We start from the raw sequence: 26,672 nt of genomic DNA, 5'->3' as shown, positions 1-26,672 counted from the left end.
ATATCTCTGTGTTTTCCTGTCTTTCTATTTGATCCCCCCCTCCCCCTCTCTCTCTCTCTCTCTCTCTCTCTCTCTCTCTCTCTCTCTCTCTCTCTCTCTCTCTCTCTCTCTCTCTCTCTCTCTCTCTCTCTCTCTCTACGGTTGCACAGTACACCAGCGCTCACAGGATGAGCTGCGGTGGAACAATACCACCATCTGTGGTTGAAAGCCAAACAAACAATTAAGGGATCCGCGTGTAACACTCAACCCGGCTTTTCCAATGTGTTGTTCACGTGGTACAATATCCCTCCCTCCCTACTCTTTCTCCCCTCTCCCCATCCCCCCTTCTCCCTAACCTCTCCTCTCCTCTCCTCTATCTCCTCTTTCCCCCCTCAATATTCGCTCTTCCTTTGGCTGGCGTCAAGTCTTGGCTAATAGAGAATTTTCACTAACAGTCCAATCTGCATGGGGGGAACGGTGAAGAATCAATAGGGTCCGGCGAGGCTAGTCTGTGTAGCCCCTCTGCCCTGTGGGGCTGCTCTGTGAGGACACTGCCCTGTGGGGCTGCTCTGTGAGGACACTGCCCTGTGGGGCTGCTCTGTGAGGACACTGCCCTGTGGGGCTGCTCTGTGAGGACACTGCCCTGTGGGGCTGCTCTGTGAGGACACTGCCCTGTGGGGCTGCTCTGTGAGGACACTGCCCTGTGGGGCTGCTCTGTGAGGACACTGCTCTGTGAGGACACTGCCCTGTAGTTCAGAGCCTCTTGCCAGTCGCCCTTTTTTGTATATTGAGACTACATTAGCCGTCTTCCATACTTCTGGTAAGGTCTCCCGTTTCGAGTGACTTACTATACACCATGGAGAGTGGCAAGCAAAGGACTTCTGCACACTCTTTTAGTACCCATGAGTGAGATTCCTTCCGGCCCAACAGCCTTTCTCACGTCCAGTTCCAACAGATGCCTCTTCCAGTGCGTGAGAGGCAGCTAGGGTGTAGTGAGAGAGGCAGGGTGTAGGGTGTGAGAGGCAGGGTGAAGGTGAGAGAGGCAGGGTGAGAGAGGCAGGGTGTAGGGTGAGAGAGGGACAGGGTGCAGGCTGAGAGGGGCAGGGTGTAGGGTGTCAAAGACACTCCGAGCATGAGGGCTCGGGAGGGTAGAAGTGATCAAGGTATTTACCTTGGAGAACATTTTAGTTTACCAAATGGCAGGAGCCCGTCCAGGTAATTGTGACAGGGAGACAGGACAGTGTTTACCTTCCGTCCGTCCGTCCGTCCGTCCGTCTCTCTCTCTCTCTCTCTCTCTCTCTCTCTCTCTCTCTCTCTCTCTCTCTCTCTCTCTCTGTCTCTCTCTCTCTCTCCCTCTTGTATCTGTAACACCAGTTGCCACAACCCCCAGGCCACTCCACCCACTGCTTGAACACCGCTCTCGTCGCCCCTTTAGCGTGTGTAGATAGTGTCGGTGAACACCTTGTTTAACAGGTTGTGTGGGACGCCACCTGTTGCTGCCACACCTGGGGACGCCACTCAACGGGAGGGGGGGAGGGGGTGGGGGAGACAGAGAGAGAGAGAGAGAGAGAGAAAGAAGAGAGAGAGAGAGAGAGAGAGAGAGAGAGAGAGAGAGAGAGAGAGAGAGAGAGAGAGAGAGAGAGAGAGACAGAGAGAAAGAGAGAGAGAGAGAAGAGAGAGAGAGAGAGAGAGAGAGAGAGAGAGAGAGAGAGAGAGAGAGAGAGAGAGAGAGAGAGAGAGAGAGAGAGAGAGAGAGAGAGAGAGAGAGAGAGAGAGAGAGAGAGAAAGAGAGAGAGAAAGAGAAAGAAAGAAAGAGAGAGAGAGAGAAAGAGAGAGAGAGAGAGCTAGAGAGAGAGAGAGACAGACAGACACGTCACGGAGGACAGGTAAACAATTAAGGAGGCATCAACGTGAGAGGAACAATAAGATACTGCCGAGATCGTTAATATCACCTGCTTAATGTTAACTCATTATCGTTAACTGAGGGTGGAGGAGGTGGGAGGAAGCCTCGCCCCCCCCCTCCTCATGCCATCCCCCCCCTTTCCTTAACTCACACACGTGGCGTGGGCTCTCATAACTCACACACGTGGCGTGGGCTCTCATAACTCACACACGTGGCGTGGGCTCTCATAACTCACACACGTGGCGTGGGCTCTCATAACTCACACACGTGGCGTGGGCTCTCATAACTCACACACGTGGCGTGGGCTCTCATAACTCACACACGTGGCGTGGGCTCTCATAACTCACACACGTGGCGTGGGTTCTCATAACTCACACACGTGGCGTGGGCTCTCATAACTCACACACGTGGCGTGGGCTCTCATAACTCACACACGTGGCGTGGGCTCTCATAACTCACACACGTGGCGTGGGCTCTCATAACTCACACACGTGGCGTGGGCTCTCATAACTCACAGTCCCACATCTCACAACTTTTCCTTCTACCTGTACCTCTGACCATCATCCCAGTCCATCTACCAGCCACCTCCCCCTACCTCACCTGCTGGTGTTACCTCACCTCTGACCTCTGGCTACGTCTCGCATCACCTCATGTCCCTTGGCCTAGGGGAAGAAAGTAGAGGCAGAGAGAGGGTTACCTCTCCCCTCGTCTCCTGCCCCTCAGCCCTCAGTGCTGACTATATCCTCCTCACATCTCCTATATCTGCTTACATTGTCTGTAGGTGGCAGGTGCCACACTCCCCCCCCATCTAGGGGACTCAACACCCCCCACCAATCCACCAGGGGACCCATCACCCACCTCCCCCTCCCCCCAGCAGTCGTGGCCACCTGTTCCACCTGTCTATCAGCGCCCCGGGAGGCACCTAGCGTCAACATGGAGCCGTCACCGTCACCTGGGTCGCTGATGTCACAGATACCATAGCCGGCCTCCGTCACCTCACCGTCACGTTTGGTGGGGGGGGGAGGGGGTCTGTATTCACCTACACGCACTCACCTACGTGTGCTGGCAAGGTCGAGAGCTTCGGCTCCGCTCTTTCCAGCTATTGGCTAGTTAACGTACGGGCTCAATTCTTTTCTGTATTTCATCACACTTGGTTCTGAAACTGTAAATATAATTTGTTTACACCCTCCCTCCTTCCCTCCCTCCTACCCTCCCACCCTCCCTCCTACCCTCCCACCCTCCACCCTCCCTCCCTCCTCTCCCACCCTCCCTCCCTCCCACCGACCCGTCCAACGCATTAAAAATGACTTAGAATGTGGGGCTTATTCAACCATAACAAATTATCCATTCAACTCTTAAAACTGTTCTTTAAAGTATTTTTACATTATTTCCCACACTGCCTGAGTGTGTGTGTGTGTGTGTGTGTGTGTGTGTGTGTGTGTGTGTGTGTGTGTGTGTGTGTGCGTGCGCGCGTGCGTGCGTGCGTGTGGGGGGGAGGGGGAAGGGCCAGTCAGACCTCACTGCCCAATAGCTGGCACAGATCAGAGCCAATTTTTTTATTTCTTTATTTTTTTCAATCAGTTCGAGCTCTGATGTGTCAATAGCCCAAACGTTTTCAACTCTTGTGATCAATGTCCTCTTGGTCACCCCCCCCCCCTTTTATCTCCTCTCTTCAATACAAACAAGCACATGGATCATGGCTTCGATGATTTTTGTGGTCACTTGTGCTTAGCAGTGACAGGTGTTAACAGTGACAGGTGTTAACAGTGACAGGTGTTTAGCGGTGACAGGTGTTAACAGTGACAAGTGTTAACAGTGACAGGTGTTTAGCGGTGACAGGTGTTAACAGTGACAGGTGTTAACAGTGACAGGTGTTAACAGTGACAAGTGTTAACAGTGACAGGTATTTAGCAGTGACAGGTGTTTACCAGAGACCTGTGTTTACCATGTTGAAGACAGTCGGGATGGCTGGAATGAGATAATTGATCACCCCATTACAGACCGGCCTCTCATAATTACAGCTTTACCTGTTAATTACAATAGCGGAAATGTCTGTTAATTACTGTTGAATTCGCATGTGAGCGAGTGTGTGATGGCGCTCGGCCTTTGTAATAACCCTCGCGGTCATTAATGGTGTCGATAATGGCCTTGTTAATGGGGGGGTCAAGTATAGTAGTGTCAATATTGTGGGGGGGGGTTAGTAATGGCGTCTGTAATGGAAATAATGATTAATGTATTTGGTTTACCACTGGTCAATAATTTACCACTGCTTAGTTACGTAGGTCAATATATTACTGCGATCTGAAGTGTTCTCAAGTTAAAACAAAAAATTGAGACGTAACTCACAACTGAATACATTCAAACTTTTAGTCAGTAAATGCTTAATCTAACTTTTAATCAATAAAGCAATTAAATGCTTTATTGATTAAATGCTTTATTGATTAAATGCTTTATTGATTAAATGCTTTATTGATTAAATGCTTTATTGATTAAATGCTTTATTGATTAAATGCTTTATTGATTAAATGCTTTATTGATTAAATGCTTTATTGATTAAATGCCTTGATCAATACATGAAAGAAATCAATATTTAAATATTGATTTAAATCAATAAACGCACATGAAAATGTGTCAATTGAAATTGAAATTGAAATAAGTTTATTGAGGTAAAATACACACAAAGGGATGAGGTAGCTCAAGCTATTCTCACCCCCGTTCAGTACATCGTGTTAATACATACATAGACACACATCACAAACAATAAACATATTACCAAACATTCTGAGAGATAAACATATACATTTCCTCCTTCACAAGTAGTATGTTATCAGACGTACACACACATACTTTTATGACCAATGTTCTATATTCAAAACGTGCTTCTCTGATGGCTTCAGGCGTCCTCATCAACAAAGACTATATACTTATTAACCCAACTGCTAAACCCCAGTTTTTAGGAATATTTTAAAACACTTCTCAGCAGCCCGATCTCTGGTTAAGTTCATCTACAGTCAGCAGATGAACCCTAAAACCACATGTTACCGGCCGGCCGAGCGGACAGCACACTGGACTTGTGATCCTATGGTCCTGGGTTCGATCCCAGGCGCCGGCGAGAAACAATGGGCAGAGTTTCTTTCACCCTATGCCCCCTATTACCTAGCAGTAAAATAGGTACCTGGGTGTTGGTCAGCTGTCACGGGCTGCTTCCTGGGGGTGGAGGCCTGGTCGAAGACCGGGCCGCGGGGACACTAAAGCCCCGAAATCATATCAAGATAACCTCAAAAAGATTGCATCTATTTAACATGTTGATCATTCAAAATATAAATTAACATTAATTGTTAATTATGCCAGAATATTATAGCACAGTGAGACGTATGTTAGGCTAGGTTAGGGCGTCTAAGCAGTGAGTGATAGGGGAAATGAGAAAGAAGAGTGGAGCAAGAGAGGAGAGAGAGGAGAGAACTAAAGGAATGAAGTAAAGAGGAAGAATACGAATGGAAGAGGAAGTAAAGAGGAAAGAACTACAGGTGGACAAAAACAGTTGAAGGAGAAGGGATGGATACATTGCCTCCATCCATATAGAAAGTTTATACACACAAAGAAATGGAATTGTCTTTCCTAACCTGTTATCTGTTAGTGATGATAACATGGAGATCGTACTCAACACAGGAGAGTGCTCTTCACTCTATCTTGCATTCACTCTATCTTGCACTCTATTGTAAGTGCTTCGTCAGGCAAGCATTGTTCAAGCAATGCTTGAACGTAATTAGTTATCGGTCGAGTGTATTGCTGGTTCATAATGTTACGCCGGTTCATAAGTCACGCCGGTTCATAATGTCACGCCGGTTCATAAGTCACGCCGGTTCATAATGTCACGCCGGTTCATAAGTCACACATTATAATCATGTCTGAACCTTTCGAGTATATTCCTTCATCCTTCCATTTCTTCATTTTATCTCAATTCTCTACTTCCTTCCCTCACTTGCCCTACTTCCCTTCCTTTTCTCCGTCAACCCTTCAATACTTAAGTTTCTTCATTCACCTTTCCCTTGTTTCCTCTCTTCTCCCTTTCCTACCCCTTTCCTCCCTCCCTCCCTTCTCTCCCTTCCAATTCTCACCTTGCCCGACGCTTCTCATCGCTATTTTCTCTCCCCATTGGCGCTGAGGGCGGCTGTGAGTTTGGCGGGCTTTACGGTCACTGCCGCGCCTGCCTCCTGCTGCCTCGCCGGCGGTGTCTTCTCCCGGCTGGTAATGGCCTGCTTCCGCCCCCAGCGTGTGCTTGATAGCCGCGTAAACAGGACTTGGAGCAAGCACTCCCTTACCTACTGCGCCAACCTTCACGTGTTAGTCGTTAAATCCCTACCTAACGCTTGACTGCTCGCTTAAGGTGACTGGGAAGATTTATTGAGCGCGGTGCATTGTGCTTGTATAGGCTCGGGCAAACCTTTTCCTCCTCCTCCCTTGACGGCAACTTATTGGCTGAACGCTAAATGATTCGTTTCGTTGAAGCTCTTGACGGCATCTCTTAGCGTCGGGCCAATAAAGTTGTTCAATTGACTTCTTAGAGTTAATTTTTCAACTCTGAGAAATGTGCACTGATGTCTTTACTGTGATGGGCTTCAAGTTCCTCAACCAGTACTTGTATTAAACTTATCTGCAGTTTGGAGGGTCCAGTTGTTACCCACAATCCACTTTTTACGCGATGCCCGCCCACAGTCAGGTGTGGGTAGTGATGCTGCCCACAGTCAGGTGTGGGTAGTGATGCTGACCACAGTCAGGTGTGGGTAGTGATGCTGCCCACAGTCAGGTGTGGGTAGTGATGCTGCCCACAGTCAGATGTGGGTAGTGATGCTGCCCACAGCCAGGTGTGGGTAGTGATGCTGCCCACAGTCAGGTGTGGGTAGTGATGCTGCCCACAGCCAGGTGTGGGTAGTGATGCTGCCCACAGTCAGGTGTGGGTAGTGATGCTGCCCACAGCCAGGTGTGGGTAGTGATGCTGCCCACAGCCAGGTGTGGGTACTGATGCCCGCCCACAGCCAGGTGTGGGTACTGATGCCCGCCCACAGCCAGGTGTGGGTAGTGATGCCCGCCCACAGTCAGGTGTGGCTACTGATGCCCGCCCACAGCCAGGTGTGGGTACTGATGCCCGCCCACAGCCAGGTGTGGGTAGTGATGCCCGCCCACAGCCAGGTGTGGGTACTGATGCCCGCCCACAGCCAGGTGTGGGTACTGATGCCCGCCCACAGCCAGGTGTGGGTACTGATGCCCGCCCACAGCCAGGTGTGGGTACTGATGCCCGCCCACAGCCAGGTGTGGGTACTGATGCTACCCACAGCCAGGTGTGGGTAGTGATGCCCACCCACAGTCAGGTGTGGGTAGTGATTCCCACCCACAGTCAGGTGTGGGTGGTGATGCCCGCCCACAGTCAGGTGTGGGTGGTGATGCCCGCCCACAGTCAGGTGTGGGTAGTGATGCTGCCCACAGCCAGGTGTGGGTAGTGATGCTGCCCACAGCCAGGTGTGGGTAGTGATGCTGCCCACAGCCAGGGGGCAGCATCGACGGGGCGACGCTGCTTCTCTCAGGGAAACGCTGACACCCATCAGATACAGAGGTCTGGCATATTGCAACACCTTTGTTCCCAATGGCTCGGAAACCGTTGATTCGTCGGGCAAATATAACACTGAAGTTCCTGAAGGAACTGGGCGACAAACTAATTAGGCGTCACAAAAGACCAAAGAGCGACGAGTCTCTTGTTCCAGCGTCTCACTGATTGTGGTTCAAAGGGGAAATGCCCGCTGCATCTTGGCCACTCGTCCAATCACGTAGGAGTTAGAGGTGTTTGAAATAGCTGTCAAGTTGGTTTGTTTTTCATTGTGCTTGCAATAAATAAATAAATAAATAAATAAATGTGTATGCGTGCGTGCGTGTATGTGTGTGTGTGTGTGTGTGTGTGTGTGTGTGTGTGTGTGTGTGTGTGTGTGTGTGTGTGTGTGTGTGTGTGTGTGTGTGTTGGGGGGGGGGGAGGTGAAACGGTTGATGCGGCTCTGACAAACAGGTTTACGGGCCGTGATTTTCCGTGTGAGGGCCGGGAGAATGATGGGATACTGTGGCAACATGTAACCCGAACCCCCACACCTGCATTCCTTTGTACCCCGCTCGGCTGCAAGTGGCCGCGTGCACACACTGTGGGATGGGGGACTACGCGTGCACACACTGTGGGATGGGGGACTACGCGTCCACACACTGTGGGATGGGGGACTACGCGTGCACACACTGTGGGATGGGGGACTACGCGTCCACACACTGTGGGATGGGGGACTACGCGTGCACACACCGTGGGATGCGGGACTACGCAGACACCCACCGTGGGATGGGGGACTACACAGACACCCACCGTGGGATGGGGGACTACACAGACACCCACCGTGGGATGGGGGACTACGCTGGCACCCACCGTGGGATGGGGGACTACGCTGGCACCCACCGTGGGATGGGGGACTACGCAGACACCCACCGTGGGATGGGGGACTACACAGACACCCACCGTGGGGATGGGGGACTACACAGACACCCACCGTTGGGACGGGGATACCTGCAACATTTTGACCCAAGTCCTCCGAGACCATTAACACACATCATAAACATTGGAGGCAAGAACAAACATCACTTAAGCCGCGATAAGACCGGAAGCGCCATTAACAGTAAGAGCGGTAACAGGCGGTGCAAGCGGTGGCGGCGTGGGAGTGTCTGTGTGTGTGTGTGTGTAAAATACTGGAGGTTCGTGACCCAGGTTCGTGCCCCGCCTCGACCCCCAGGATTCCCCACCGCGCCGGGAGTCTCTGAGGGTAATCTCCTGAGCATCTCTAGTGAACAAATAACTCGTGTTAACGTCTCTCCCCACCTTGCTACTCCCCCTTTCCTTCCTTCCCTACCTCTCCTCCTCCTTCCCTGTTCCTCTCTTTTCCGTTCTTGCCCTCCTAAGACCCTCCTCTCCTCTCTCTCTCCCCCCTTCCTCTACTCCCCTCCCCCCCCCCGCACTAAGCTGGCAAGGCACACCTCGTAAGACATAATTCTCGGACCAACGATGCACGGCAGATAAATCCGGGCAATAGTCACAGTCGTAAAGTGTTGTGGTAGTGGTGGTGCTCAACCTGCCAGTGCTCAACCTCCCAGTGCTCAACCTGCCAGTGCTCAACCCCCCAGTGCTCAACCTGCCAGTGCTCAACCCGCCAGTGCTCACTACGGGGAAGTGAGGTCTATATAGCTCCATACGTCCCGCCTATTAGCTTAGATCTACCTGTTCCGTTCTGTTCGACTCTTCTGTCGTTCGAATTCTTTGTGGAATCTGACCTTATGAAGATGTGGATGGAGGTGGCTTCCACTAATTCTTTTTTTTAAGTGAATTCAACTTGAACTTATATGCGTTTTCTCTTGTCCTGCTTTCTTAATTTTAAAGATTTTGTCATTGCCTATCTTGTCTATTGTCTTCAGTATTTTGAATGTTGTGAACATGTCTTCTGGAGGTGGTTGTTGTCGGGAGGGTGGAGGTACTGGTGGTGGTACTGGAGGTGGTGGAGGTACTTGTGGTGGTGGGGGTACCGGTGGTGGTGGGGGTACCGGTGGTGGTACTGGTGGTGGTGGGGGTGGTGGTTTAGGTACTGGTGAGGGACTGGTGCTGGTGAGGGTACTGGTGGAGGTACTGGTGGTGGTGGAGGTACTGGTAGTGGTGGTGGGGGTGGTGGTGGGGGTGGTGGTGGGGGTGGTGGTGGGGGTGGTGGTGGAGGTACTGGTGGTGGTGGTGGTGGTGGTGGTGGTGGTGGTGGTGGTGGGGGTGCTGGTGGAGGTACTGGTGGAGGTGGGGGTGCTGGTGGGGATATTGGGGGATCATGAGGGGGGGGAGGTAGTAGTGATGGTGAGAGCTTGCCACCTCAAGAGAGCACATTATGCAGGATATACCACATGGCTGACACTCCCGGTCCCTGCCATAGTCACATCGCCCTTAAGGGCGCTCTACACCGCACCACCAGAGTGGACCAGCAGACACCAGCTGCAGCAGCGTCAACAGCAGCAGCAGGAGAGGACTAGGCAGCAGTGCAGCGGTGGCCGCAGTGACACATTACCCGGCTTTACCTCCCCCATTAAATCAACCGTAAACAACCCCGAACAAGAATTCCACTTTGATTTAAAACTTCTCAACCACGCGAGGGATTAATGCGGGAATTTTTAAAACCAGAAGTAAAAAGGTGGGGAAAAAATTGTTTACGGGTTGTGAGTTTAGCAGCAAGAGAGCAGCGCATCTGTGCCAGGTGGTGAGGACGACGGGATCACCATAGCCCGTGCTACTTGCAACTCTTTGGTTCGGTGAGGCTGACTCTAAAACAACAAACGGGAGAGTCCATCGTTTGTCAGCAGCGCGGCGACCAGTCTTAAGGCTTCGTCTTGACACGCAAATTCGGTTTCTAACTAATATTATTCTTTTCTTAGGTGTGTCGGAGTGGTAAATATGTGGGGATGGGCGTGCGTGTGTACTCACCTATTTGTGCTTGCGGGGGATGAGCTCTGACTCTTTGGTCCCGCCTCTCAACTGTCAATCAACTGGTGTACAGGTTCCTGAGCCTATTGGGCTCTATCATATCTACACTTGAAACTGTGTATGGAGTCAGCCTCCACCACATCACTGCCTAATGCATTCCATTTGTCAACCACTCTGACACTAAAAAGGTTCTTTCTAATATCTTTTCGCATTTGGGCGCTCAGTTTCCACCTGTGTCCCCTAGTGCGTGTGCCCCTTGTGTTAAATAGCCTGTCTTTGTGTACCCTGTCAATTGCCTTGAGGATCTTGAATGTGTTGATCAGGTCCCGCCTAATTCTTCTGTCTTCCAGCGACGTGAGGTTTAATTCCCGTAGTCTCTCCTCGTAGCTCATACCTCTCAGCTCGGGTACTAGTCTGGTGGCAAACCTTTGAACCTTTTCCAGTTTAGTCTTATGCTTGACTAGATATGGACTCCATGCTGGGGCTGCATACTCCAGGATTGGCCTGACATATGTGGTATACAAACTTCTGAATGATTCTTTACACAAGTTTCTGAATGCCGTTCCTATGTTGGCCAGCCTGGCATATGCTGCTGATGTTATCCTCTTGATATGGGCTGCAGGGGACAGGTCTGGCGTGATATCAACCCTCAAGTCTTTTTCTCTCTATGACTCCTGAAGAATTTCATCTCCCAGATGATACCTTGTATCTGGTCTTCTGCTCCCTACACCTATCTTCATTACATTACATTTGTTTGGGTTAAACTCTAACAACCATTTGTTCGACCATTCTCTCAGCTTGTCTAGGTCTTCTTGAAGCTTCAAACAGTCCTCTTCTGTCTTAATCCTTCTCATAATTTTGGCATCGTCCGCAAACATAGAGAGAAATGAATCTATACCCTCCGGGAGATCATTTACATATATCAGAAACAAGATAGGACCGAGTACAGAGCCCTGTGGGACTCCACTGGTGACTTCACGCCAATCGGAGGTCTCACCCCTCATCGTAACTCTCTGCTTCCTATTGCTTAGGTACTCCCTTATCCACTGGAGCACCTTACCAGCTACACCTGCCTGTCTCTCCAGCTTATGTACCAGCCTCTTATGCGGTACTGTGTCAAAGGCTTTCCGACAATCCAAGTGTGTGTGTGTGTGTGTGTGTGTGTGTGTGTGTGTGTGTGTGTGTGTGTGTGTGTGTGTGTGTGTGTGTGTGTGTGTGTGTGTGTGTGTGAATGACGGGTGTTGATTACTTCTACTAAATTTTCAAACAGCCAACAAAGCAAAGCTCACTCATCACAACAAAGCAAGAACAAGCAAGGGGATAACCTTATTTTTTTTTATTTTGACTTTACACACGACACGACACGACACGACACACTTCAATATCACTTCACCGTTACACATCATAAACCTCAAATAATCTTACTCGTGTTAAATGACTCAGATGAAAGATCACTGAACACTTCCCACAAGCTAATTACTCAAGAGCCGGAAATAATCATTACAATGAAATTGAGTTTTGACAAGAATTATAAATTGAATTGATTTCAGTTGACTCTATTCAAAGACTTTATTCAAGTCACGTTCATCCAACACTTCACCAAACATTAGCATTTACCAACTTTGAACTCATACGGCCTTAACCAGCTATCAAGACGTTTCCACAAGAAAATTATCATTCGCCAGCTTGTTACTAAAAAAAAATAGCTGTCAGCAGCTATTCATAACCTCAGCTCACAAACAGCGGTGACCAGCTATCATCAATAACACATTAATTACCCTTGTACAAAAAAAAAAAACACTTCGGGCTGGAGTCATTTCCAAGATGTAATTAGTCACTAATATCTCACATCTCTGTAATCTGAGGGGAATACAGAACGTCACTGTAGAGGGGAATACAGAACGTCACTGTAGAGGGGAATACAGAACGTCACTGTAGAGGGGAATACAGAACGTCACTGTAGAGGGGAATACAGAACGTCACTGCAGAGGGGAGTTGTATGGCTTGCTCGCCCCAGACTGTTGCCATACTTGTCACTGACTAATGACAGGATATTACTGCTTGTTTATGTCCGCCAATCATTCCTGATTTCACATACATAGCAACACGTCTCTTCGAAGTGTCTCACTGGCTCTAAGACAAGCTAAGAACACACTGTTCCTATCATCTATAGCTCCCCCTCTCCACCCCAACACACTCCAAGTCTTCCCCCCCCCCTCCCCACCACCACCACACTTCCAATAGTCGAAATCTGAGCTTTCTGGGAATGTGTTTGGTGGGTGTATCTTGGGCCAGTGTGTTGGGTGTAGAGTGTGTGTGTGTGTGTGTGTGTGTGTGTGTGTGTGTGTGTGTGTGTGTGTGTGTGTGTGTGTGTGTGTGTGTGTGTGTGTGTGTGTGTGTGTGTGTGCCAACAACAGTCTGGCTGATCTGGTCACTTCCAGCAGAAAACTTGTCAAATTCCCTTCTGTACCTTCAACTGTTCTTCCACCGATATTTCATATATGTGCAAGAGGTTGCAGAGTCATTATTCCCTCAACTTTCATTTTATTAGGCTATTAATCCGCGGTCACATTTATCAAATGCTTTCCCAGAAGCTGTGCATATGACGTCAGCATTTTGGTTGGCTTCTAATGCCTGTAATGTTGTGGTAATGGGTCAGGAAGTTGCAGTAAGTGTCTTTCTTAACACTATCTCAAAAATGTTAATGCGGAATGTTAGTGCAGCTGTTCTGAAATATTTTGGCCTTGCTTTACTACCTCCCTTCTGTGGGGGCGACGATGTCCGCCGACTTTACTGTTTGTGGGATGTCATGTTCTGCGGCCTTTTACGCCATATGATACGAGGACCCGTCTTAATGGTATCTTGTCTTGTACAAACAATGAATTGTATGAATCTGGCTTCAAAACTTAGTGCCTGGCCGTATTGGTTATAGCCTGAGTCAAAGTCTGCGGTGTAATATCCAACATGTGGCATGTGGCAACACCTCCAAAGGATACTTGATCAACCAGGCTGTGACTCATACGTCAGGCTGCGAGCAGCCGCGTCCAACAGCCTGGTTTATCGCTCCAGCAACCAGGAGGCCTGGTCGACGACCGGGCTGCGGGGACGCTATCAAGGCGCTATCAGGGCTTCCGGGAAGCCCCTGCAGCACCTCAAGGTAACCTCAAGGTAAGGTGTGTGTGGGCCGAGTTACTGAAAATATTATCAGATCTACTCTCACTGTGATCACTGCATTACTACTTGAAAATATATAAATAAATAAATAAATAAATTGTAGTCTTGCAGTGACCGGTGCCCTATCGTATCGCCCTCTCTAGGATTCGAACTCGGGCCTCCCCTTCCCTCTCGCTTGGTGGACGTGTGTGCTAATCACTTCCCGGCGGGCATCTTCAGACGGGTGCTGCCTGCGGTAGTGCGCGCGTCGCTCCCATAAATCACCTTGAAATGGTTGTTGGTTGAGTGGTACAGCGAAGGTCTGGCTGGTGAGAGGCCGCCCTCACCAGACTTGAGACTTGTGAGGGGGGGGGGGAGTGGGTTCTTGGAGGGGGGGGAGAAGGAGGAGTAAAGAGGAAGGAGAGGCGTAGGTGAAGCAAAGTTTAGAAGTGGGAAATACAGTGAGAGCCTATGAAAGCAGGCGGGCTGTCCGCCTTGCTGACTGGAGTGGTTGAGTGGCCTGTTTCTCTCCCTCTCCCTCTCTCTCTCTCTCTCTCTCCCTCCCTCCCTCCCTCCCACCCTCCATCCCTCCTTGCCTCCAGCGCCACTCATCTCTCTTACTCGCTCATTCAATATCGAAGTATTTTTTTGTAAAGGTTTATTCATGAAACTTCTCGGTTTGTAGACACCATCGACCAGTCGTGTTTCATTCACTCTGGATATTTAAGTCACGTGTTTGTCAACACCACTGTGTACTGGGGGGGGGGGGGGTACCCGGAGCACCCGCGGGTCTCATCCTCCCTCCCTCCCTCTCTCTCTCTCTCTCTCTCTCTCTCTCTCTCTCTCTCTCTCTCTCTCTCTCTCTCTCTCTCTCTCTTTGTCTATCTGGGTATGTAATTATGTCTGAGTGTCTCTGTTTGTCTGTCTCACTCACCACGATATCCGATTCGCAGTTTATCGGAGTTAGAGGTGTGGAGGGGAGGGGAGGGGTGCCCATGGGTGCCCCCCACCTCTCTCCCCGTCTTTCCAGCCCCCACCCCGATAGCCGGTACCCCCCCCCCCTTTCCCCCCTTGCTTCAGAGTATGATCATTTGTTTACATTTGGCGTGATGAGCACGATAGGACAAAAACAAATAAATAACTGAGTCGGGTAAATAGAATTGCGAGATTTCGCGGGGACTACTTTGGCACAGTTTCACATGGCACCCTTTTCCTTGACGTCTAACCCGACACGCCCATGCTAGGCACGGACCCCACAGCTATTACCGATACAAATTGGGCGAAGCTACCCCTAAACGTCTGACCTCCAACCTTGTTGTGCGAACTGGCAGACTTGTCCTAAGCTAGCCTAGTGTGAGCTGGACGTCCCTGCGAGCTGTACAACACCTTGGTCTTATTGCCCTAGGCTCCGTCAAGATTGGGGACCTGGATCACATCAAAACTTAAATATATTCTATCCAAACTTAAGATATTACAACTTATCACGACACAACTAGACACTAACATGAGTCTTGACTTCATCAGATGACACATTAACCAGCTGTCACCAGTCACCAGCTGTCTCCAGTCACCAGCTGTCACCCTATGACACCACTCACCTGGGTCTCGGTGACGTTGAGGAGCTTGGCCATGTCGGCGCGCTCTGAGGACGACAGATACTTCTTGAGCTCGAACTGCCGCTCAAGCTCGAAGATCTGGCGTCCGGTGAAAGTGGTCCTCGCCTTCTTCTTCTTGCGGTCGTTGGCGCCTGCGGCAGGAGACGCACATTAGCAGCCTGTCGTAAGATGCCCGCCATCACATGATGAACCTAACGCATAATTATAATGGAAGGAAATAGGCAGCTTACTGCAAGTAACCTTGAGTTAGGGAGAGCTCATGTAGCTCCTCTATTATGAAGAGATCAACACAAGTCATGTGAGTTAAGATGTGAAGGAGTGAAGCTGAAAGTAGGAGTTGAGTAAGTGAGTTTATAGTGTGAGAATGACAAAGTGAGGCTGAGAGTGCAAGTGCTGACAGTGTCCACGAGTACAGTGTGTGAGTGTGACTGATCAAGTGTGTTTTGTGTACACATATTAATGAGGCTGTGTATGTTACTGGTTCGGTTGGAGTACATAATGTTCATTGTTTACATTAATGAACATCATGTGTGTATACCTGATGTAGGAGTACCAGCATATGGAAATATCTATCTATCTATCTATCTATCTCTCTCTCTCTCTCTCTCTCTCTCTCTCTCTCTCTCTCTCTCTCTCTCTCTCTCTCTCTCTCTCTCTCTCTCTCTCTCGGAACACTTACCGTCCGCCTCCCCCGCCGACCCAGGTCCGGGGGAGATCTCGCCGCTCTCCTTCTTCCGCTTAGTGCCAGCCTTCAGGTCCCCGGCGCCACCTGCCGGAGAGAGAGACGCCCTTGAGTGAACAGGAACAAGTGGAAGGAGCCATAGATAATTACGGGGCGGATCCTTCCAGCGTCAGTAATTAAAAAGAACCTGTGAGTGACTTTAGGACCAGACACAGCACTGGAGAGTCGCCCTGGAGAGTCGCCCTGGATAGTCCCACTGGAGAGTCCCACTGGAGAGTCACACTGGAGAGTTACAGTGGTCCTCTGGCACAGCACCAGCAGCGTCTGAGCTGATAGTGAACATAACAACCTCCAACGACTTACAAACCTGCAGGACTCAACAGCACAGGCCGCATATCTAGACTGTGCTTAGAGTACGCAGCACCGGCAAGGAGCCCCAAACAACAACTGGAAAGTCTAAGAGGTTAGCCTAAACACCACTCAGACCTTGAGCAGTGTGAGTGACACCCCGGAAACTGGACACTCAGGCCAGCTACACGCAAGTCAGGACTGTAGTAATACGACACTACACAAGTGGAATGAATTAAGTACTGATTGACTGGTAAAGATTAAGCCACCCATGACGTGGCACGGGCATGAATAGCCCGTAATATTACGTACTTCTTGTTGTTGTTGTTTTAGATTTAGGTACTCAGAACGAAGTGTCCATGTGTCCATGTCCACCTTGAATTTATGGCTATGGTGAGCCCGTAAAAAATTTACGCTCAATTTAAATTTAAATTTTAAAAGCTCATTATGTCAAGTCTTAGACATTTACCAGACTGGCAGCTGTAAATGGGAGGCCCAGGAGCTAAAGCTTCTGTCTTGTCTGAGTAGCCATCACCGGCCTCACCACTATCACCCCCAACACCATCACCTCCAACACCATCACTACCACCATCACCTCCAACACCATCACTACCACCATCACTACCACCATCACCCTCAACACCATCACTACCACCATCACCTCCAACACCATCACTACCACCATCACTACCACCATCACCCTCAACACCATCACTACCACCATCACCTCCAACACCATCAATACCACCATCACTACCACCATCACCCTCAACACCATCACTACCACCATCACCTCCAACACCATCAATACCACCATCACTACCACCATCACCCTCAACACCATCACTACCACCATCACCTCCAACACCATCAATACCACCATCACTACCACCATCACCCTCAACACCATCACTACCACCATCACCTCCAACACCATCAATACCACCATCACTACCACCATCACCCTCAACACCATCACTACCACCATCACCTCCAACACCATCAATACCACCATCACTACCACCATCACCCTCAACACCATCACTACCACCATCACCCCCAACACCATCACTACCACCATCACCCCCAACACCACCACTTCCACCATCACCTCCAACACCACCACTACCACCATCACCTCGAACACCATCACTACCACCATCACCTCCAACACCATCACTACCACCATCACCTCCAACACCACCACTACCACCATCACCTCCAACACCATCACTACCACCATCACCCCCAACACCACCACCTCCACACATCACCCCCAACACCACCACTACCACCACCACCCCCAACACCATCACCACCACCATCACCACCACTACCACCATCACCCCCAACACCACCACTACCACCATCACCCCCAACACCACCACCAACACCACCACCCCTAACACCATCACTATCACCATCACCCCCAACACCACACTACCACCACTACCCCCCAACACCATCACTACCACCACCACCCCCAACACCATCACTACCACCACCACCCCCAACACCATCACTACCACCATCACCCACACCATCACACAAGGTAAATAATCACTTATACAACCTTGAATTTATAGCAATTTATAGAGTTCTCGTGTTACTAAGGAAGGAGGAGGAAGACCCACCCTAATCCTGCCTCTCCATAAGGGTCACAACCTGGTTGGTTAGGCCACAAGCCCGAACAATGGACTCCCGCCCTTAACTTACCCCTGCATAAGGGCCGCGGCAAGCTTGTTAGGGTCGTAAGCCCGTTAACTGCTCTCCACGCCACTCTCTAATTGTGTTGTTGTTAGTAAATAATTAGCAATTTACCGACTATGATGCGGCGGGTTTGCTCAGAACGGCGATAAACCACTAATGACCTCGTTAGGTTAATACGCTCCGCTAACAGCCCTGGTGCCGGGGCTACACCCCCCCCCCCCCTCCCACATCACCAGCTGATTGAAGTGTTGACGGAGGTGAAGAGGAGGGGGGGGGGGAGGGCAGGGGTACTCACCTAATTGTGCTTGCGGGGGTTGAGCTTTGGCTATTTGGTCCCGCCGGGAGCCGGTCGGCCGAGCGGACAGCACGCTGGAATTGTGATCCTGTGGTCCCGGGTTCGATCCTAGGCGCCGGCGAGAAACAATGGACAGAGTTTCTTTCACCCTATGCCCCTGTTACCTAGCATTAAAATAGGTACCTGGGTGTTAGTCAGCTGTCACAGGCTGCTTCCTGGGGGTGGAGGCCTGGTCGAGGACCGGGCCGCGGGGACACTAAAGCCCCGAAATCATCTCAAGATAACCGCCTCTCGACTGTTAATCAACTGGTGTACAGGTTCTTGGTGTGGTGTGTGTGTACTCACCTAGGTGCGCCTGCAGGGTTGAGCTGGGCTCCTGGCCCGCCTTCCAAACGTTCTTAGAGTAATCCAATGACTCGTTTCTCTCGCTTTTATCATATTTACATTTAACATTTTGAGTCTGATTAACTTCAACGACTTGTTGAGCAGATCACACACTAGAAAGTGAAGGGACGATCGACTTGAGAATGGTCCAGGACGGACCGACACGTCCGTCGTCCCTTCACCTTCTAGTGTGTGGTCTGGTCAACATACTTCAGCCACGTTATTGTGACTCATCGCCTTCAACGACTGCTGCATCTAACCTGTTCCATTTATTGGCAGCTCTAACATTGAAAAACAGGTCCAGCCCCCCACTCCTGTGCCAGGTAAGTCCACTACGGGCTCGCCATAGCCCGTGCTACTTGGAACTTTTGGTTCCCCAGTAGCTCAATCAACAATAACAACACTGGAAAAGTTCTTCCCGGCGTCTCCGTGACTTATTTGCGTCTCCAGTCTCCATCTACTGACTCCTCGTGCTGCTGTTCTTAGCTGTGAACATCTCTGCTTTGTCTACTGTGTCAAGTTCCCTTATAGTCCTGTGTTTGTTATCATGTCCCCCGCTCTCTCTCCATTCCTCCAGACTCAACCACTTGGGCTGGACGGTAGAGCGACGGTCTCGCTTCATGCAGGTCGGCGTTCAATCCCCGACCGTCCAAGTGGTTGGGCACCATTCCTTTCCCCCCGTCTCATCCCAAATCCTAATCCTGACCCCCTTCCCAGTGCTATATATAGTCGTAATGGCTAGGCGCTCTCTCCTGATAGTTCCCTTCCTTTCCTCCAGTGTGGTAAAGTCCAGTTCTCTCGGTCTTTCCTTATAGCTCAATCCCCTCAGCTGCGGAACCTCCTTGCATATTTTTGGACGTAAAGCCACTATAGTGCGTACTAGTTGCTTTATTACGGGCTATTCATGCCCGTGCCACCTCTTGGGTGGCTTACTCTTCATCAATCTTTAGTATATAATATGCTTTAGGCATATTATATACTAGCTCTATCTAGAAGTCTAGAAAAAAACTCATTTTATGTAGGTACTTTTGCCTGAATAAATATTATTATGATATTATTATTATTATTATTATACAAGACCTGGGCGGCGGTGACCGAAGGTGGTGTGGTGTGGGGGGGCAAGAGTGCCACAGTAGTCTGGGAGAGGGAGTGCCAGTAGGCGACCTTCCGGCACTATCGCGTGATAGGTACTTTGGCTGGGGCCGTAATGACCTACTATCACTCGGTGCTCCACAAGCGGCCCCCCACACACACTATCAGAGGTGTTATTGTGGAGCCCTGATAAACCTCCCCTCCCCCCCCCCCCCACTACCCTCCCCCACCCCTACCTAATTGTCCTCCCCCCCCTCTCTCTCTCTCTCCACCTCTCACTCTCTCAGTACCTCATGCTACCCTTCCTGCACTCAACTCACTCACTCACTCAGTCTCTCTCTCGTAAGACTGTTTTGGTCATAAAATTTAATGTTTGATGTACATGGTCCAGTGCCGTGGTAACCCTTCCAAAACATTTCATCCGTCTCAAATATGCAGATTATGTCCCTGTTCATTGTAAGACATGGGATTTAGGTTCCTATTCATTGTAAGACATGGGATTTAGGTTCCTATTCATTGTAAGACATGGGATTTAGGTTCTTATTCATTGTAAGACATGGGTTTTATGACCCTGTTCGTTGTAAGACATGGAATTTATGTTCCTATTCACTATAAGACATACGAATTAGGTCCCTGTACAATGTAAGATTTAAACCCCAACAACGTTACCCCCTTCATTAACCCCTGCACTGCGCACCTGTTTTTGGCAAAAATTTCATGGTGCAGTTGTTAAGGACATATTTTTGTATCTTTCACACCCTCCGAGGGGGTGGTAGGAGAAGAAAATATTAGTGTTTAGCGAGAATCCACAAGGTCTTCTCTGCATTCTGCATACTGTTTATTTTCTTCTCCGAGGCAATGGGTCTCTATACATGCACCAGAGGTGGTGGTTTCACACCCTCCGCGACCACCAACCTACTTAAAAGACATGCAAACACCTCAGATAGTGTTAAATAATGGACTGACAACATCCATTATAACAAAAAATGCCGTCCTCCAGCTCCGCGAATCTCCTAAAATATACTACGGGCTCACCATAGCCCGTGCTACTTGGAACTTTTTGTTTCAGGTAGCGAATCTTAAACAGCAACAACTCCTAAAATACCACCACTGAACTACATCATCAAGCTACCACGATGGGGGGCAGACATTCCAGCTGTCAGAAGACTATATGCTTGAAAGAGTCAGCCAAGATGAGACGCCCCACTCCCACAGGGGATGGCCGGATTGTTTCAACCGTAGGTAAGATAATATAGATATATGAATGAGTCTGGCTGGATATAAATAGAAGCTGGCTGGTATTGGGCCATAGGCCTTCTGTAGTGCCCTTTATGATAATATTCTAATGCTAAAGCGTTCCTTTCTACCTTCGGGATATTCAAGTCGCCAAACACCACCGTAGCGTCCTTGGACATAATAGATTTAATTATACAGATGATGTGGTGAAACAGGCAACCACCACTAGTCTTGTTTGTGTAGTATGGTAACATTTACCTCTCATTAATGAGGAGGGGTAACCCTGGTGAGTGTGTGTGTGTACTGAGTGTGTGAGTTCCGTGTGGGCGGGGCAGCTAACTTAGTACACACACCTTCATCAACAGAGTGGATAGGAAACAGGAACTAACTCTCAACCCTATAGGATCATTAGCAGTATAAACACTACCTCGCATTCTCTTTTATTTTCTCTTATACTGTAGTCCAGTACACCCGCGCCTCTTTACCCGCGGTGCTCCTCCAACACAATGGGGCAGGCATGGCGGTACCTACACACACCACACCCACCGCCTCGTCAAGCTTCTACACACCCACCCCCACCCACTACCATCCCGTCAATCACCTACACACACCGCGTGTAGGCAATCACCACACACACACCGTTAACTACTCTGACACTGAAAAAGTTCTTTCTAACGTCCCTGTGGCTCATTTGGGTACTCGTACCCAATACTCGAACTCGTTGTTCGAGTACCACCCATGTTGAAGATAAACTATTCAACACTGGTGGGACGCGAACAATGGGACACAGGTGGAAACTGCGTACCCAAATGAGCCACAGGGACGTTAGAAAGAACTTTTTCAGTGTCAGAGTAGTTAACAGATGGAATGCATTAGGCAGTGATGTGGTGGAGGCTGACTCCATACACAGTTTTAAATGTAGATATGATAGAGCCCAGTAGGCTCAAGAATCTGTACACCAGTTGATTGACAGTTGAGAGGCGGGACCAAAGAGCCAAAGCTCAACCCCCGCAAGCACAAATAGGTGAGTACCGCCACGTCAAGCATCCACACGCGCACACACACACACACACACACACACACACACACACACACACCAACCCACTACCACCCCGTCAATCACCTAAGATACAGAGCTTTTCACAGTGCTTGGACTCTGAATTTTATTTGATTGACAGAAATTTGTAGATCTGTCCTAATCAGAGAACACTGTATAAACATCAGAGGTCCACGGTTGTTCAAGATCCTCCCAGCGAGTATAAGAAATATTGCCGGAATAACCGTGGACATCTTCAAGAGAAAACTAGATAGTTTCCTTCAAGGAGTGCCGGAACAACCGGGCTGTGGTGAATATGTGGGCCTGCGGGCCGCTCCAAGCAACAGCCTGGTGGACCAAACTCTCACAAGTCAAGCCTGGCCTCAGGCCGGGCTTGGGGAGTAGAACTCCCAGAACCCTATCAAACAGGTATCATCACCTTCTTTAATGTTATTCCTACTGACCTCGTTTTGTTGGTTATCCACTTCTCAAACATTAAATGGAGGTAAGATGCTAAACTTGCTTGAGCTCTGAAGCTTCGGCGTCTAATCTGTGTATCTAATGGAAAGGAGAGAGATGCCACATGGTCAAATTTATCAAATGTTATTGATTGATTGACTGATGACTGATAAAGATTAAGCCACCCAAAACATGGCACAGGCATGAATAGCCCGTAAGCGGAGGCTCTTTGGAGCCATTACCAATAGCTGATACTGGAGATCTGTAAATGGATGTAACGGGGGGTGGGGGAAATAGCTCTCTCTAGTCCATTATTCCACCCCCCAGTTAACTAACGAGGCCGGGGGAAACAGCTCTCTCTAGTCCGTTATCCCGTCCTCAGTTAGCTAACTATTCTAGAGCACCTCCAGAGTTCCTACGGCAGCCTCTCTCGTTCAACACCTTGTAACCTAGGTATTCTACTACCTAGGTGCGGGTACTACAAGGCGCCGTAACTTGATCAGCTACCCGAAACTCTAGAGAACTCTAGAACACATTTCACTGCCACAAACGTATAAGAGAAACGAAAGGAAAGAGATGAATAATGAAGTAATTAGTGAGGGTTTGGGGTGAGAGAGGTAGAGAGGTGGGAGGAGCGAGGAGGGTCATCAGTTGAAAGGGAGAGTTCGGAGAGGGATGGAGGGGGAAGAGTAGATAGGTAGAAGTAGAGAAGAAGTAGTAGAAGTAGAAAATATTACATGGAGATACTAGAGACTGATACTGGAGTCTCTGTCTTTGCGAAGTCCGTTCACACCACATCTGAATATAGGTGATGTTGGCGGGTGAGGTTACCTTGAGATGTTTCCGGGGCTTAGCGTCCCCGCGGCCCGGTCGTCGACCAGGCCTCCTAGAGGCGGAGGAGGGTTATGAGGTTGAGGGATATTAATGGGTTCGTTTATAGATGACTGTGAGTGATGTGTGAGAGGTTAATGGAGGAGATGGTGGTGGGGGAGCGCGGTGGTGAGTGTGCGTGCATCTCCCTCATCTCTCTCCAGCGGGAGGATGCTGCTCTTAATTACCGTGGGAGCTGAGGATGCTTAGTCACTCCATGACCCCCCTCCCATCCCCCATCTCCCCGGCATCCCTCACCAAATCCCCTCCATCCCTTTGTCACCTCCTAGGGTAGGTTTATACACGGCCAGTGGAGGGCAGCGCTGGGCGTGACAGCGGAGGGCAGCCCGAGGCGTGACAGCGGAGGGCAGCCCGAGGCGTGACAGTGGAGGGCAGCCCGAGGCGTGACAGTGGAGGGCAGCCCGAGGCGTGACAGCGGAGGGCAGCCCGAGGCGTGACAGTGGAGGGCAGCCCGAGGCGTGACAGCGGAGGGCAGCCCGAGGCGTGACAGTGGAGGGCAGCCCGAGGCGTGACAGTGGAGGGCAGCCCGAGGCGTGACAGCGGAGGGCAGCCCGAGGCGTGACAGCGGAGGGCAGCCCGAGGCGTGACAGTGGAGGGCAGCCCGAGGCGTGACAGTGGAGGGCAGCCCGAGGCGTGACAGTGGAGGGCAGCCCAGGACCTGACAAAGTGTCTTTGTAGTGGAGACGACGCCGGTGATTACGGCACACACACAAGGGCGCCAGCACCTCGCACCTCCCCCCCCCCTGATAACGTCCCCGGTCCCCCCCACCATCCCCCCGCGACTCCTCCCCCAGGCGCCTCCTGCTCTAGTGTGAGTGCCTCCTGCCCACCTTCCTGATACCTCCTGCTGCTGCCCCCGGACGCTAATACCCGCCTCACTTATACCCGCACGCATACCCACCTCCGTACCTGTAACACTAACAAGCAGGACGGACTAGTCAATACATTCAATTTGACCAATAAGAGGATTGACTGGGAAACGATACAACTAATCTTGACAACAATGGAAAGGTTAGCCTGACACCCACGCGAGCAAGGAAGCAACACTTGACTCTCAAAGTCTGCGAAGTCTGCTCGAAATATTGTTCCTCTGCGGAAGGTCTGGAAGAGGACGGTGATGGGGGCGAGAGGACGGTGATGGGGGCGAGAGGACGGTGATGGGGGCGAGAGGACGGTGATGGGGGCGAGAGGACGGTGATGGAGGCGGCGCCACGGGAAGAGCAGTCAGCGGCATGACTGTTAGTCTCTGTTGGCGCGGGCGTCAACCACCGGCAGTTGTCTCTGTGATGGCACAAGACCCCTTTGTCTCCACTTATCTCCGCCTTGACCTGCCCCCTCTCCCCCTCCTCACTCTCCCCCACTCCCCCCCCTCCTCCCCCTCCCCACACACTCCTACCTTACCCCCCCCCCCTAGCCCCCACCTCAGTATTCTCCCCACAGTCGTATGTGGGGCTGGCCAGATGCGGAGGGCTGTGGGCTCTTCTTCATGGAACTCTTTAATTGTTGGTTAATGTAAATTGTTCTTCAAAGTGGCTGATGAATTCTACAGTTGCCTTGAGTGCTGTGACTCATACGTCAGGCTGCGAGCAGCCGCGTCCAACAGCCTAGTTGATCAGTCCGGCAACCAGGAGGCCTGGTCGACGACCGGGCCGCGGGGACGCTAAGCCCCGGAAGCACCTCAAGGTAAGGTAGGCTGTGTTGGCCAACTAGGTCTTCCGCTGACATCTCTGGTATAGCAGTCTTCGTGGTGTCGTGGGTGGGATATACGCTCACGGAGCGTATTGAACACATACGCAGAAACACAAGATACAGAGCGTATTTGCAGATGACACAAAAATCAGCATGAAAATTACCTCTGTTGAAGACATTGAAAAACTACAAGCAGACATTAATAAAGTTTTCGACTGGGCAGCAGAAAATAACATGATGTTTAACAGAGGTAAGTTCCAGGTCACTACACTACACCACACATTTGTTCGTAAGTTCCAGGTACTCAGGTACGGTAAAAATGAGGACCTTAAACATAATACAGGGTACGAAACAATCAAATCTGCCCATAGTAGGAAAGCTGCATGTAAAGGATTTGGGAATAATGATGTCTGACGACCTAACGTTTAAGGAGCATAACCAAACAAATATTGCGTCAGCCAGAAAAATGATAGGATGGATTACGAGAACTTTCAAATCCAGGGATCCCATCACAATGGTTGTACTCTTCAAATCATTTGTAATGTCCCGTCTTGAGTACTGCTCAGTACTCACTTCCCCTTCAGAGGAGAGATTGCTGCAATAGAGGGAGTTCAGAGAACATATATGGCACAAACAGACGCGATAAAGCACCTAAATTATTGGGATCGTCTCAAAGCTCTCCAAATGTGTTCGCTAGAAAGGAGACGAGAGAGATACCAAATAATATACACGTGGAAAATACTGGAGGGCCAGGTCCCAAATCTACACAGTAAAATAACAATGTACTGGAGTGAACAATATGGAAGAAAATGCAGAATAGAACCAGTGAAGAGCTGAGGTGCCATAAGCACAATCAGAGAACACTGTATAAACATCAGAGGTCCGCGGTTGCTCAACATCCTCCCAGCGAGTATAAGAAATATTGCCTGAACAACCGTGGACATCTTCAAGATAAAACAAGATAATTTTCTCCAAGGAGTGCCGGACCAACCGGGCTGTGGCGGATATATGGGCCTGCGGGCCGCTGCAAGCAACAGCCTGGTGGACCAAACTCTCACAAGTCAAGCCTGGCCTCGGGCCGGGCTTGGGGAGTAGAACAACTCCAAGAACCCCATCAAGCAGAGCCCGGCTGAACGGGCCCCTCTGTGGCTCCTGAATCCAGTCTGTGTTTTTTTTTTTAATATTTTGCTTGATACCTTGATGAGAGACTATTGGTCTGTAGACCACACTATACTGTAGACCACACTATACTGTAGACCACACTATACTGTAGACCACACTACACTGTAGACCACACTATACTGTAGACCACACTATACTGTAGACCACACTATACTGTAGACCACACTATACTGTAGACCACACTATACTGTAGACCACACTATACTGTAGACCACACTACACTGTAGACCATACTACACTGTAGACCACACTATACTGTAGACCACACTATACTGTAGACCACACTACACTGTAGACCATACTACACTGTAGACCACACTATACTGTAGACCACACTACACTGTAGACCACACTACACTGTAGACCACACTACACTGTAGACCACACTACACTGTAGACCACACTACACTGTAGACCACACTATACTGTAGACCACACTACACTGTAGACCACACTACACTGTAGACCACACTACACTGTAGAC

General features: G+C 50.0%; 1 protein-coding gene across 1 annotated transcript in view; it reads right to left on the bottom strand.

The window, feature by feature from the left end:
- Positions 1-26,672, bottom strand: part of LOC123752912 (homeobox protein HOX3) — a 174,507-nt gene that overhangs the window by 79,518 nt on the left and 68,317 nt on the right. The window contains exons 3-4 of the mRNA XM_069300637.1: positions 15,864-15,953; positions 15,167-15,315 (exon numbers count right to left, since the gene is read on the bottom strand). Of these exons, the coding sequence (XP_069156738.1) occupies positions 15,167-15,315; positions 15,864-15,953 (239 nt within the window). The remainder of the gene's footprint in view (positions 1-15,166; positions 15,316-15,863; positions 15,954-26,672) is intronic.

The sequence above is a fragment of the Procambarus clarkii genome, chromosome 44, assembly GCF_040958095.1.
Source record: "Procambarus clarkii isolate CNS0578487 chromosome 44, FALCON_Pclarkii_2.0, whole genome shotgun sequence".
Classification (NCBI taxonomy): Eukaryota; Metazoa; Arthropoda; class Malacostraca; order Decapoda; family Cambaridae; genus Procambarus; species Procambarus clarkii.
This window is presented reverse-complemented; position numbering and strand designations above follow the sequence as displayed.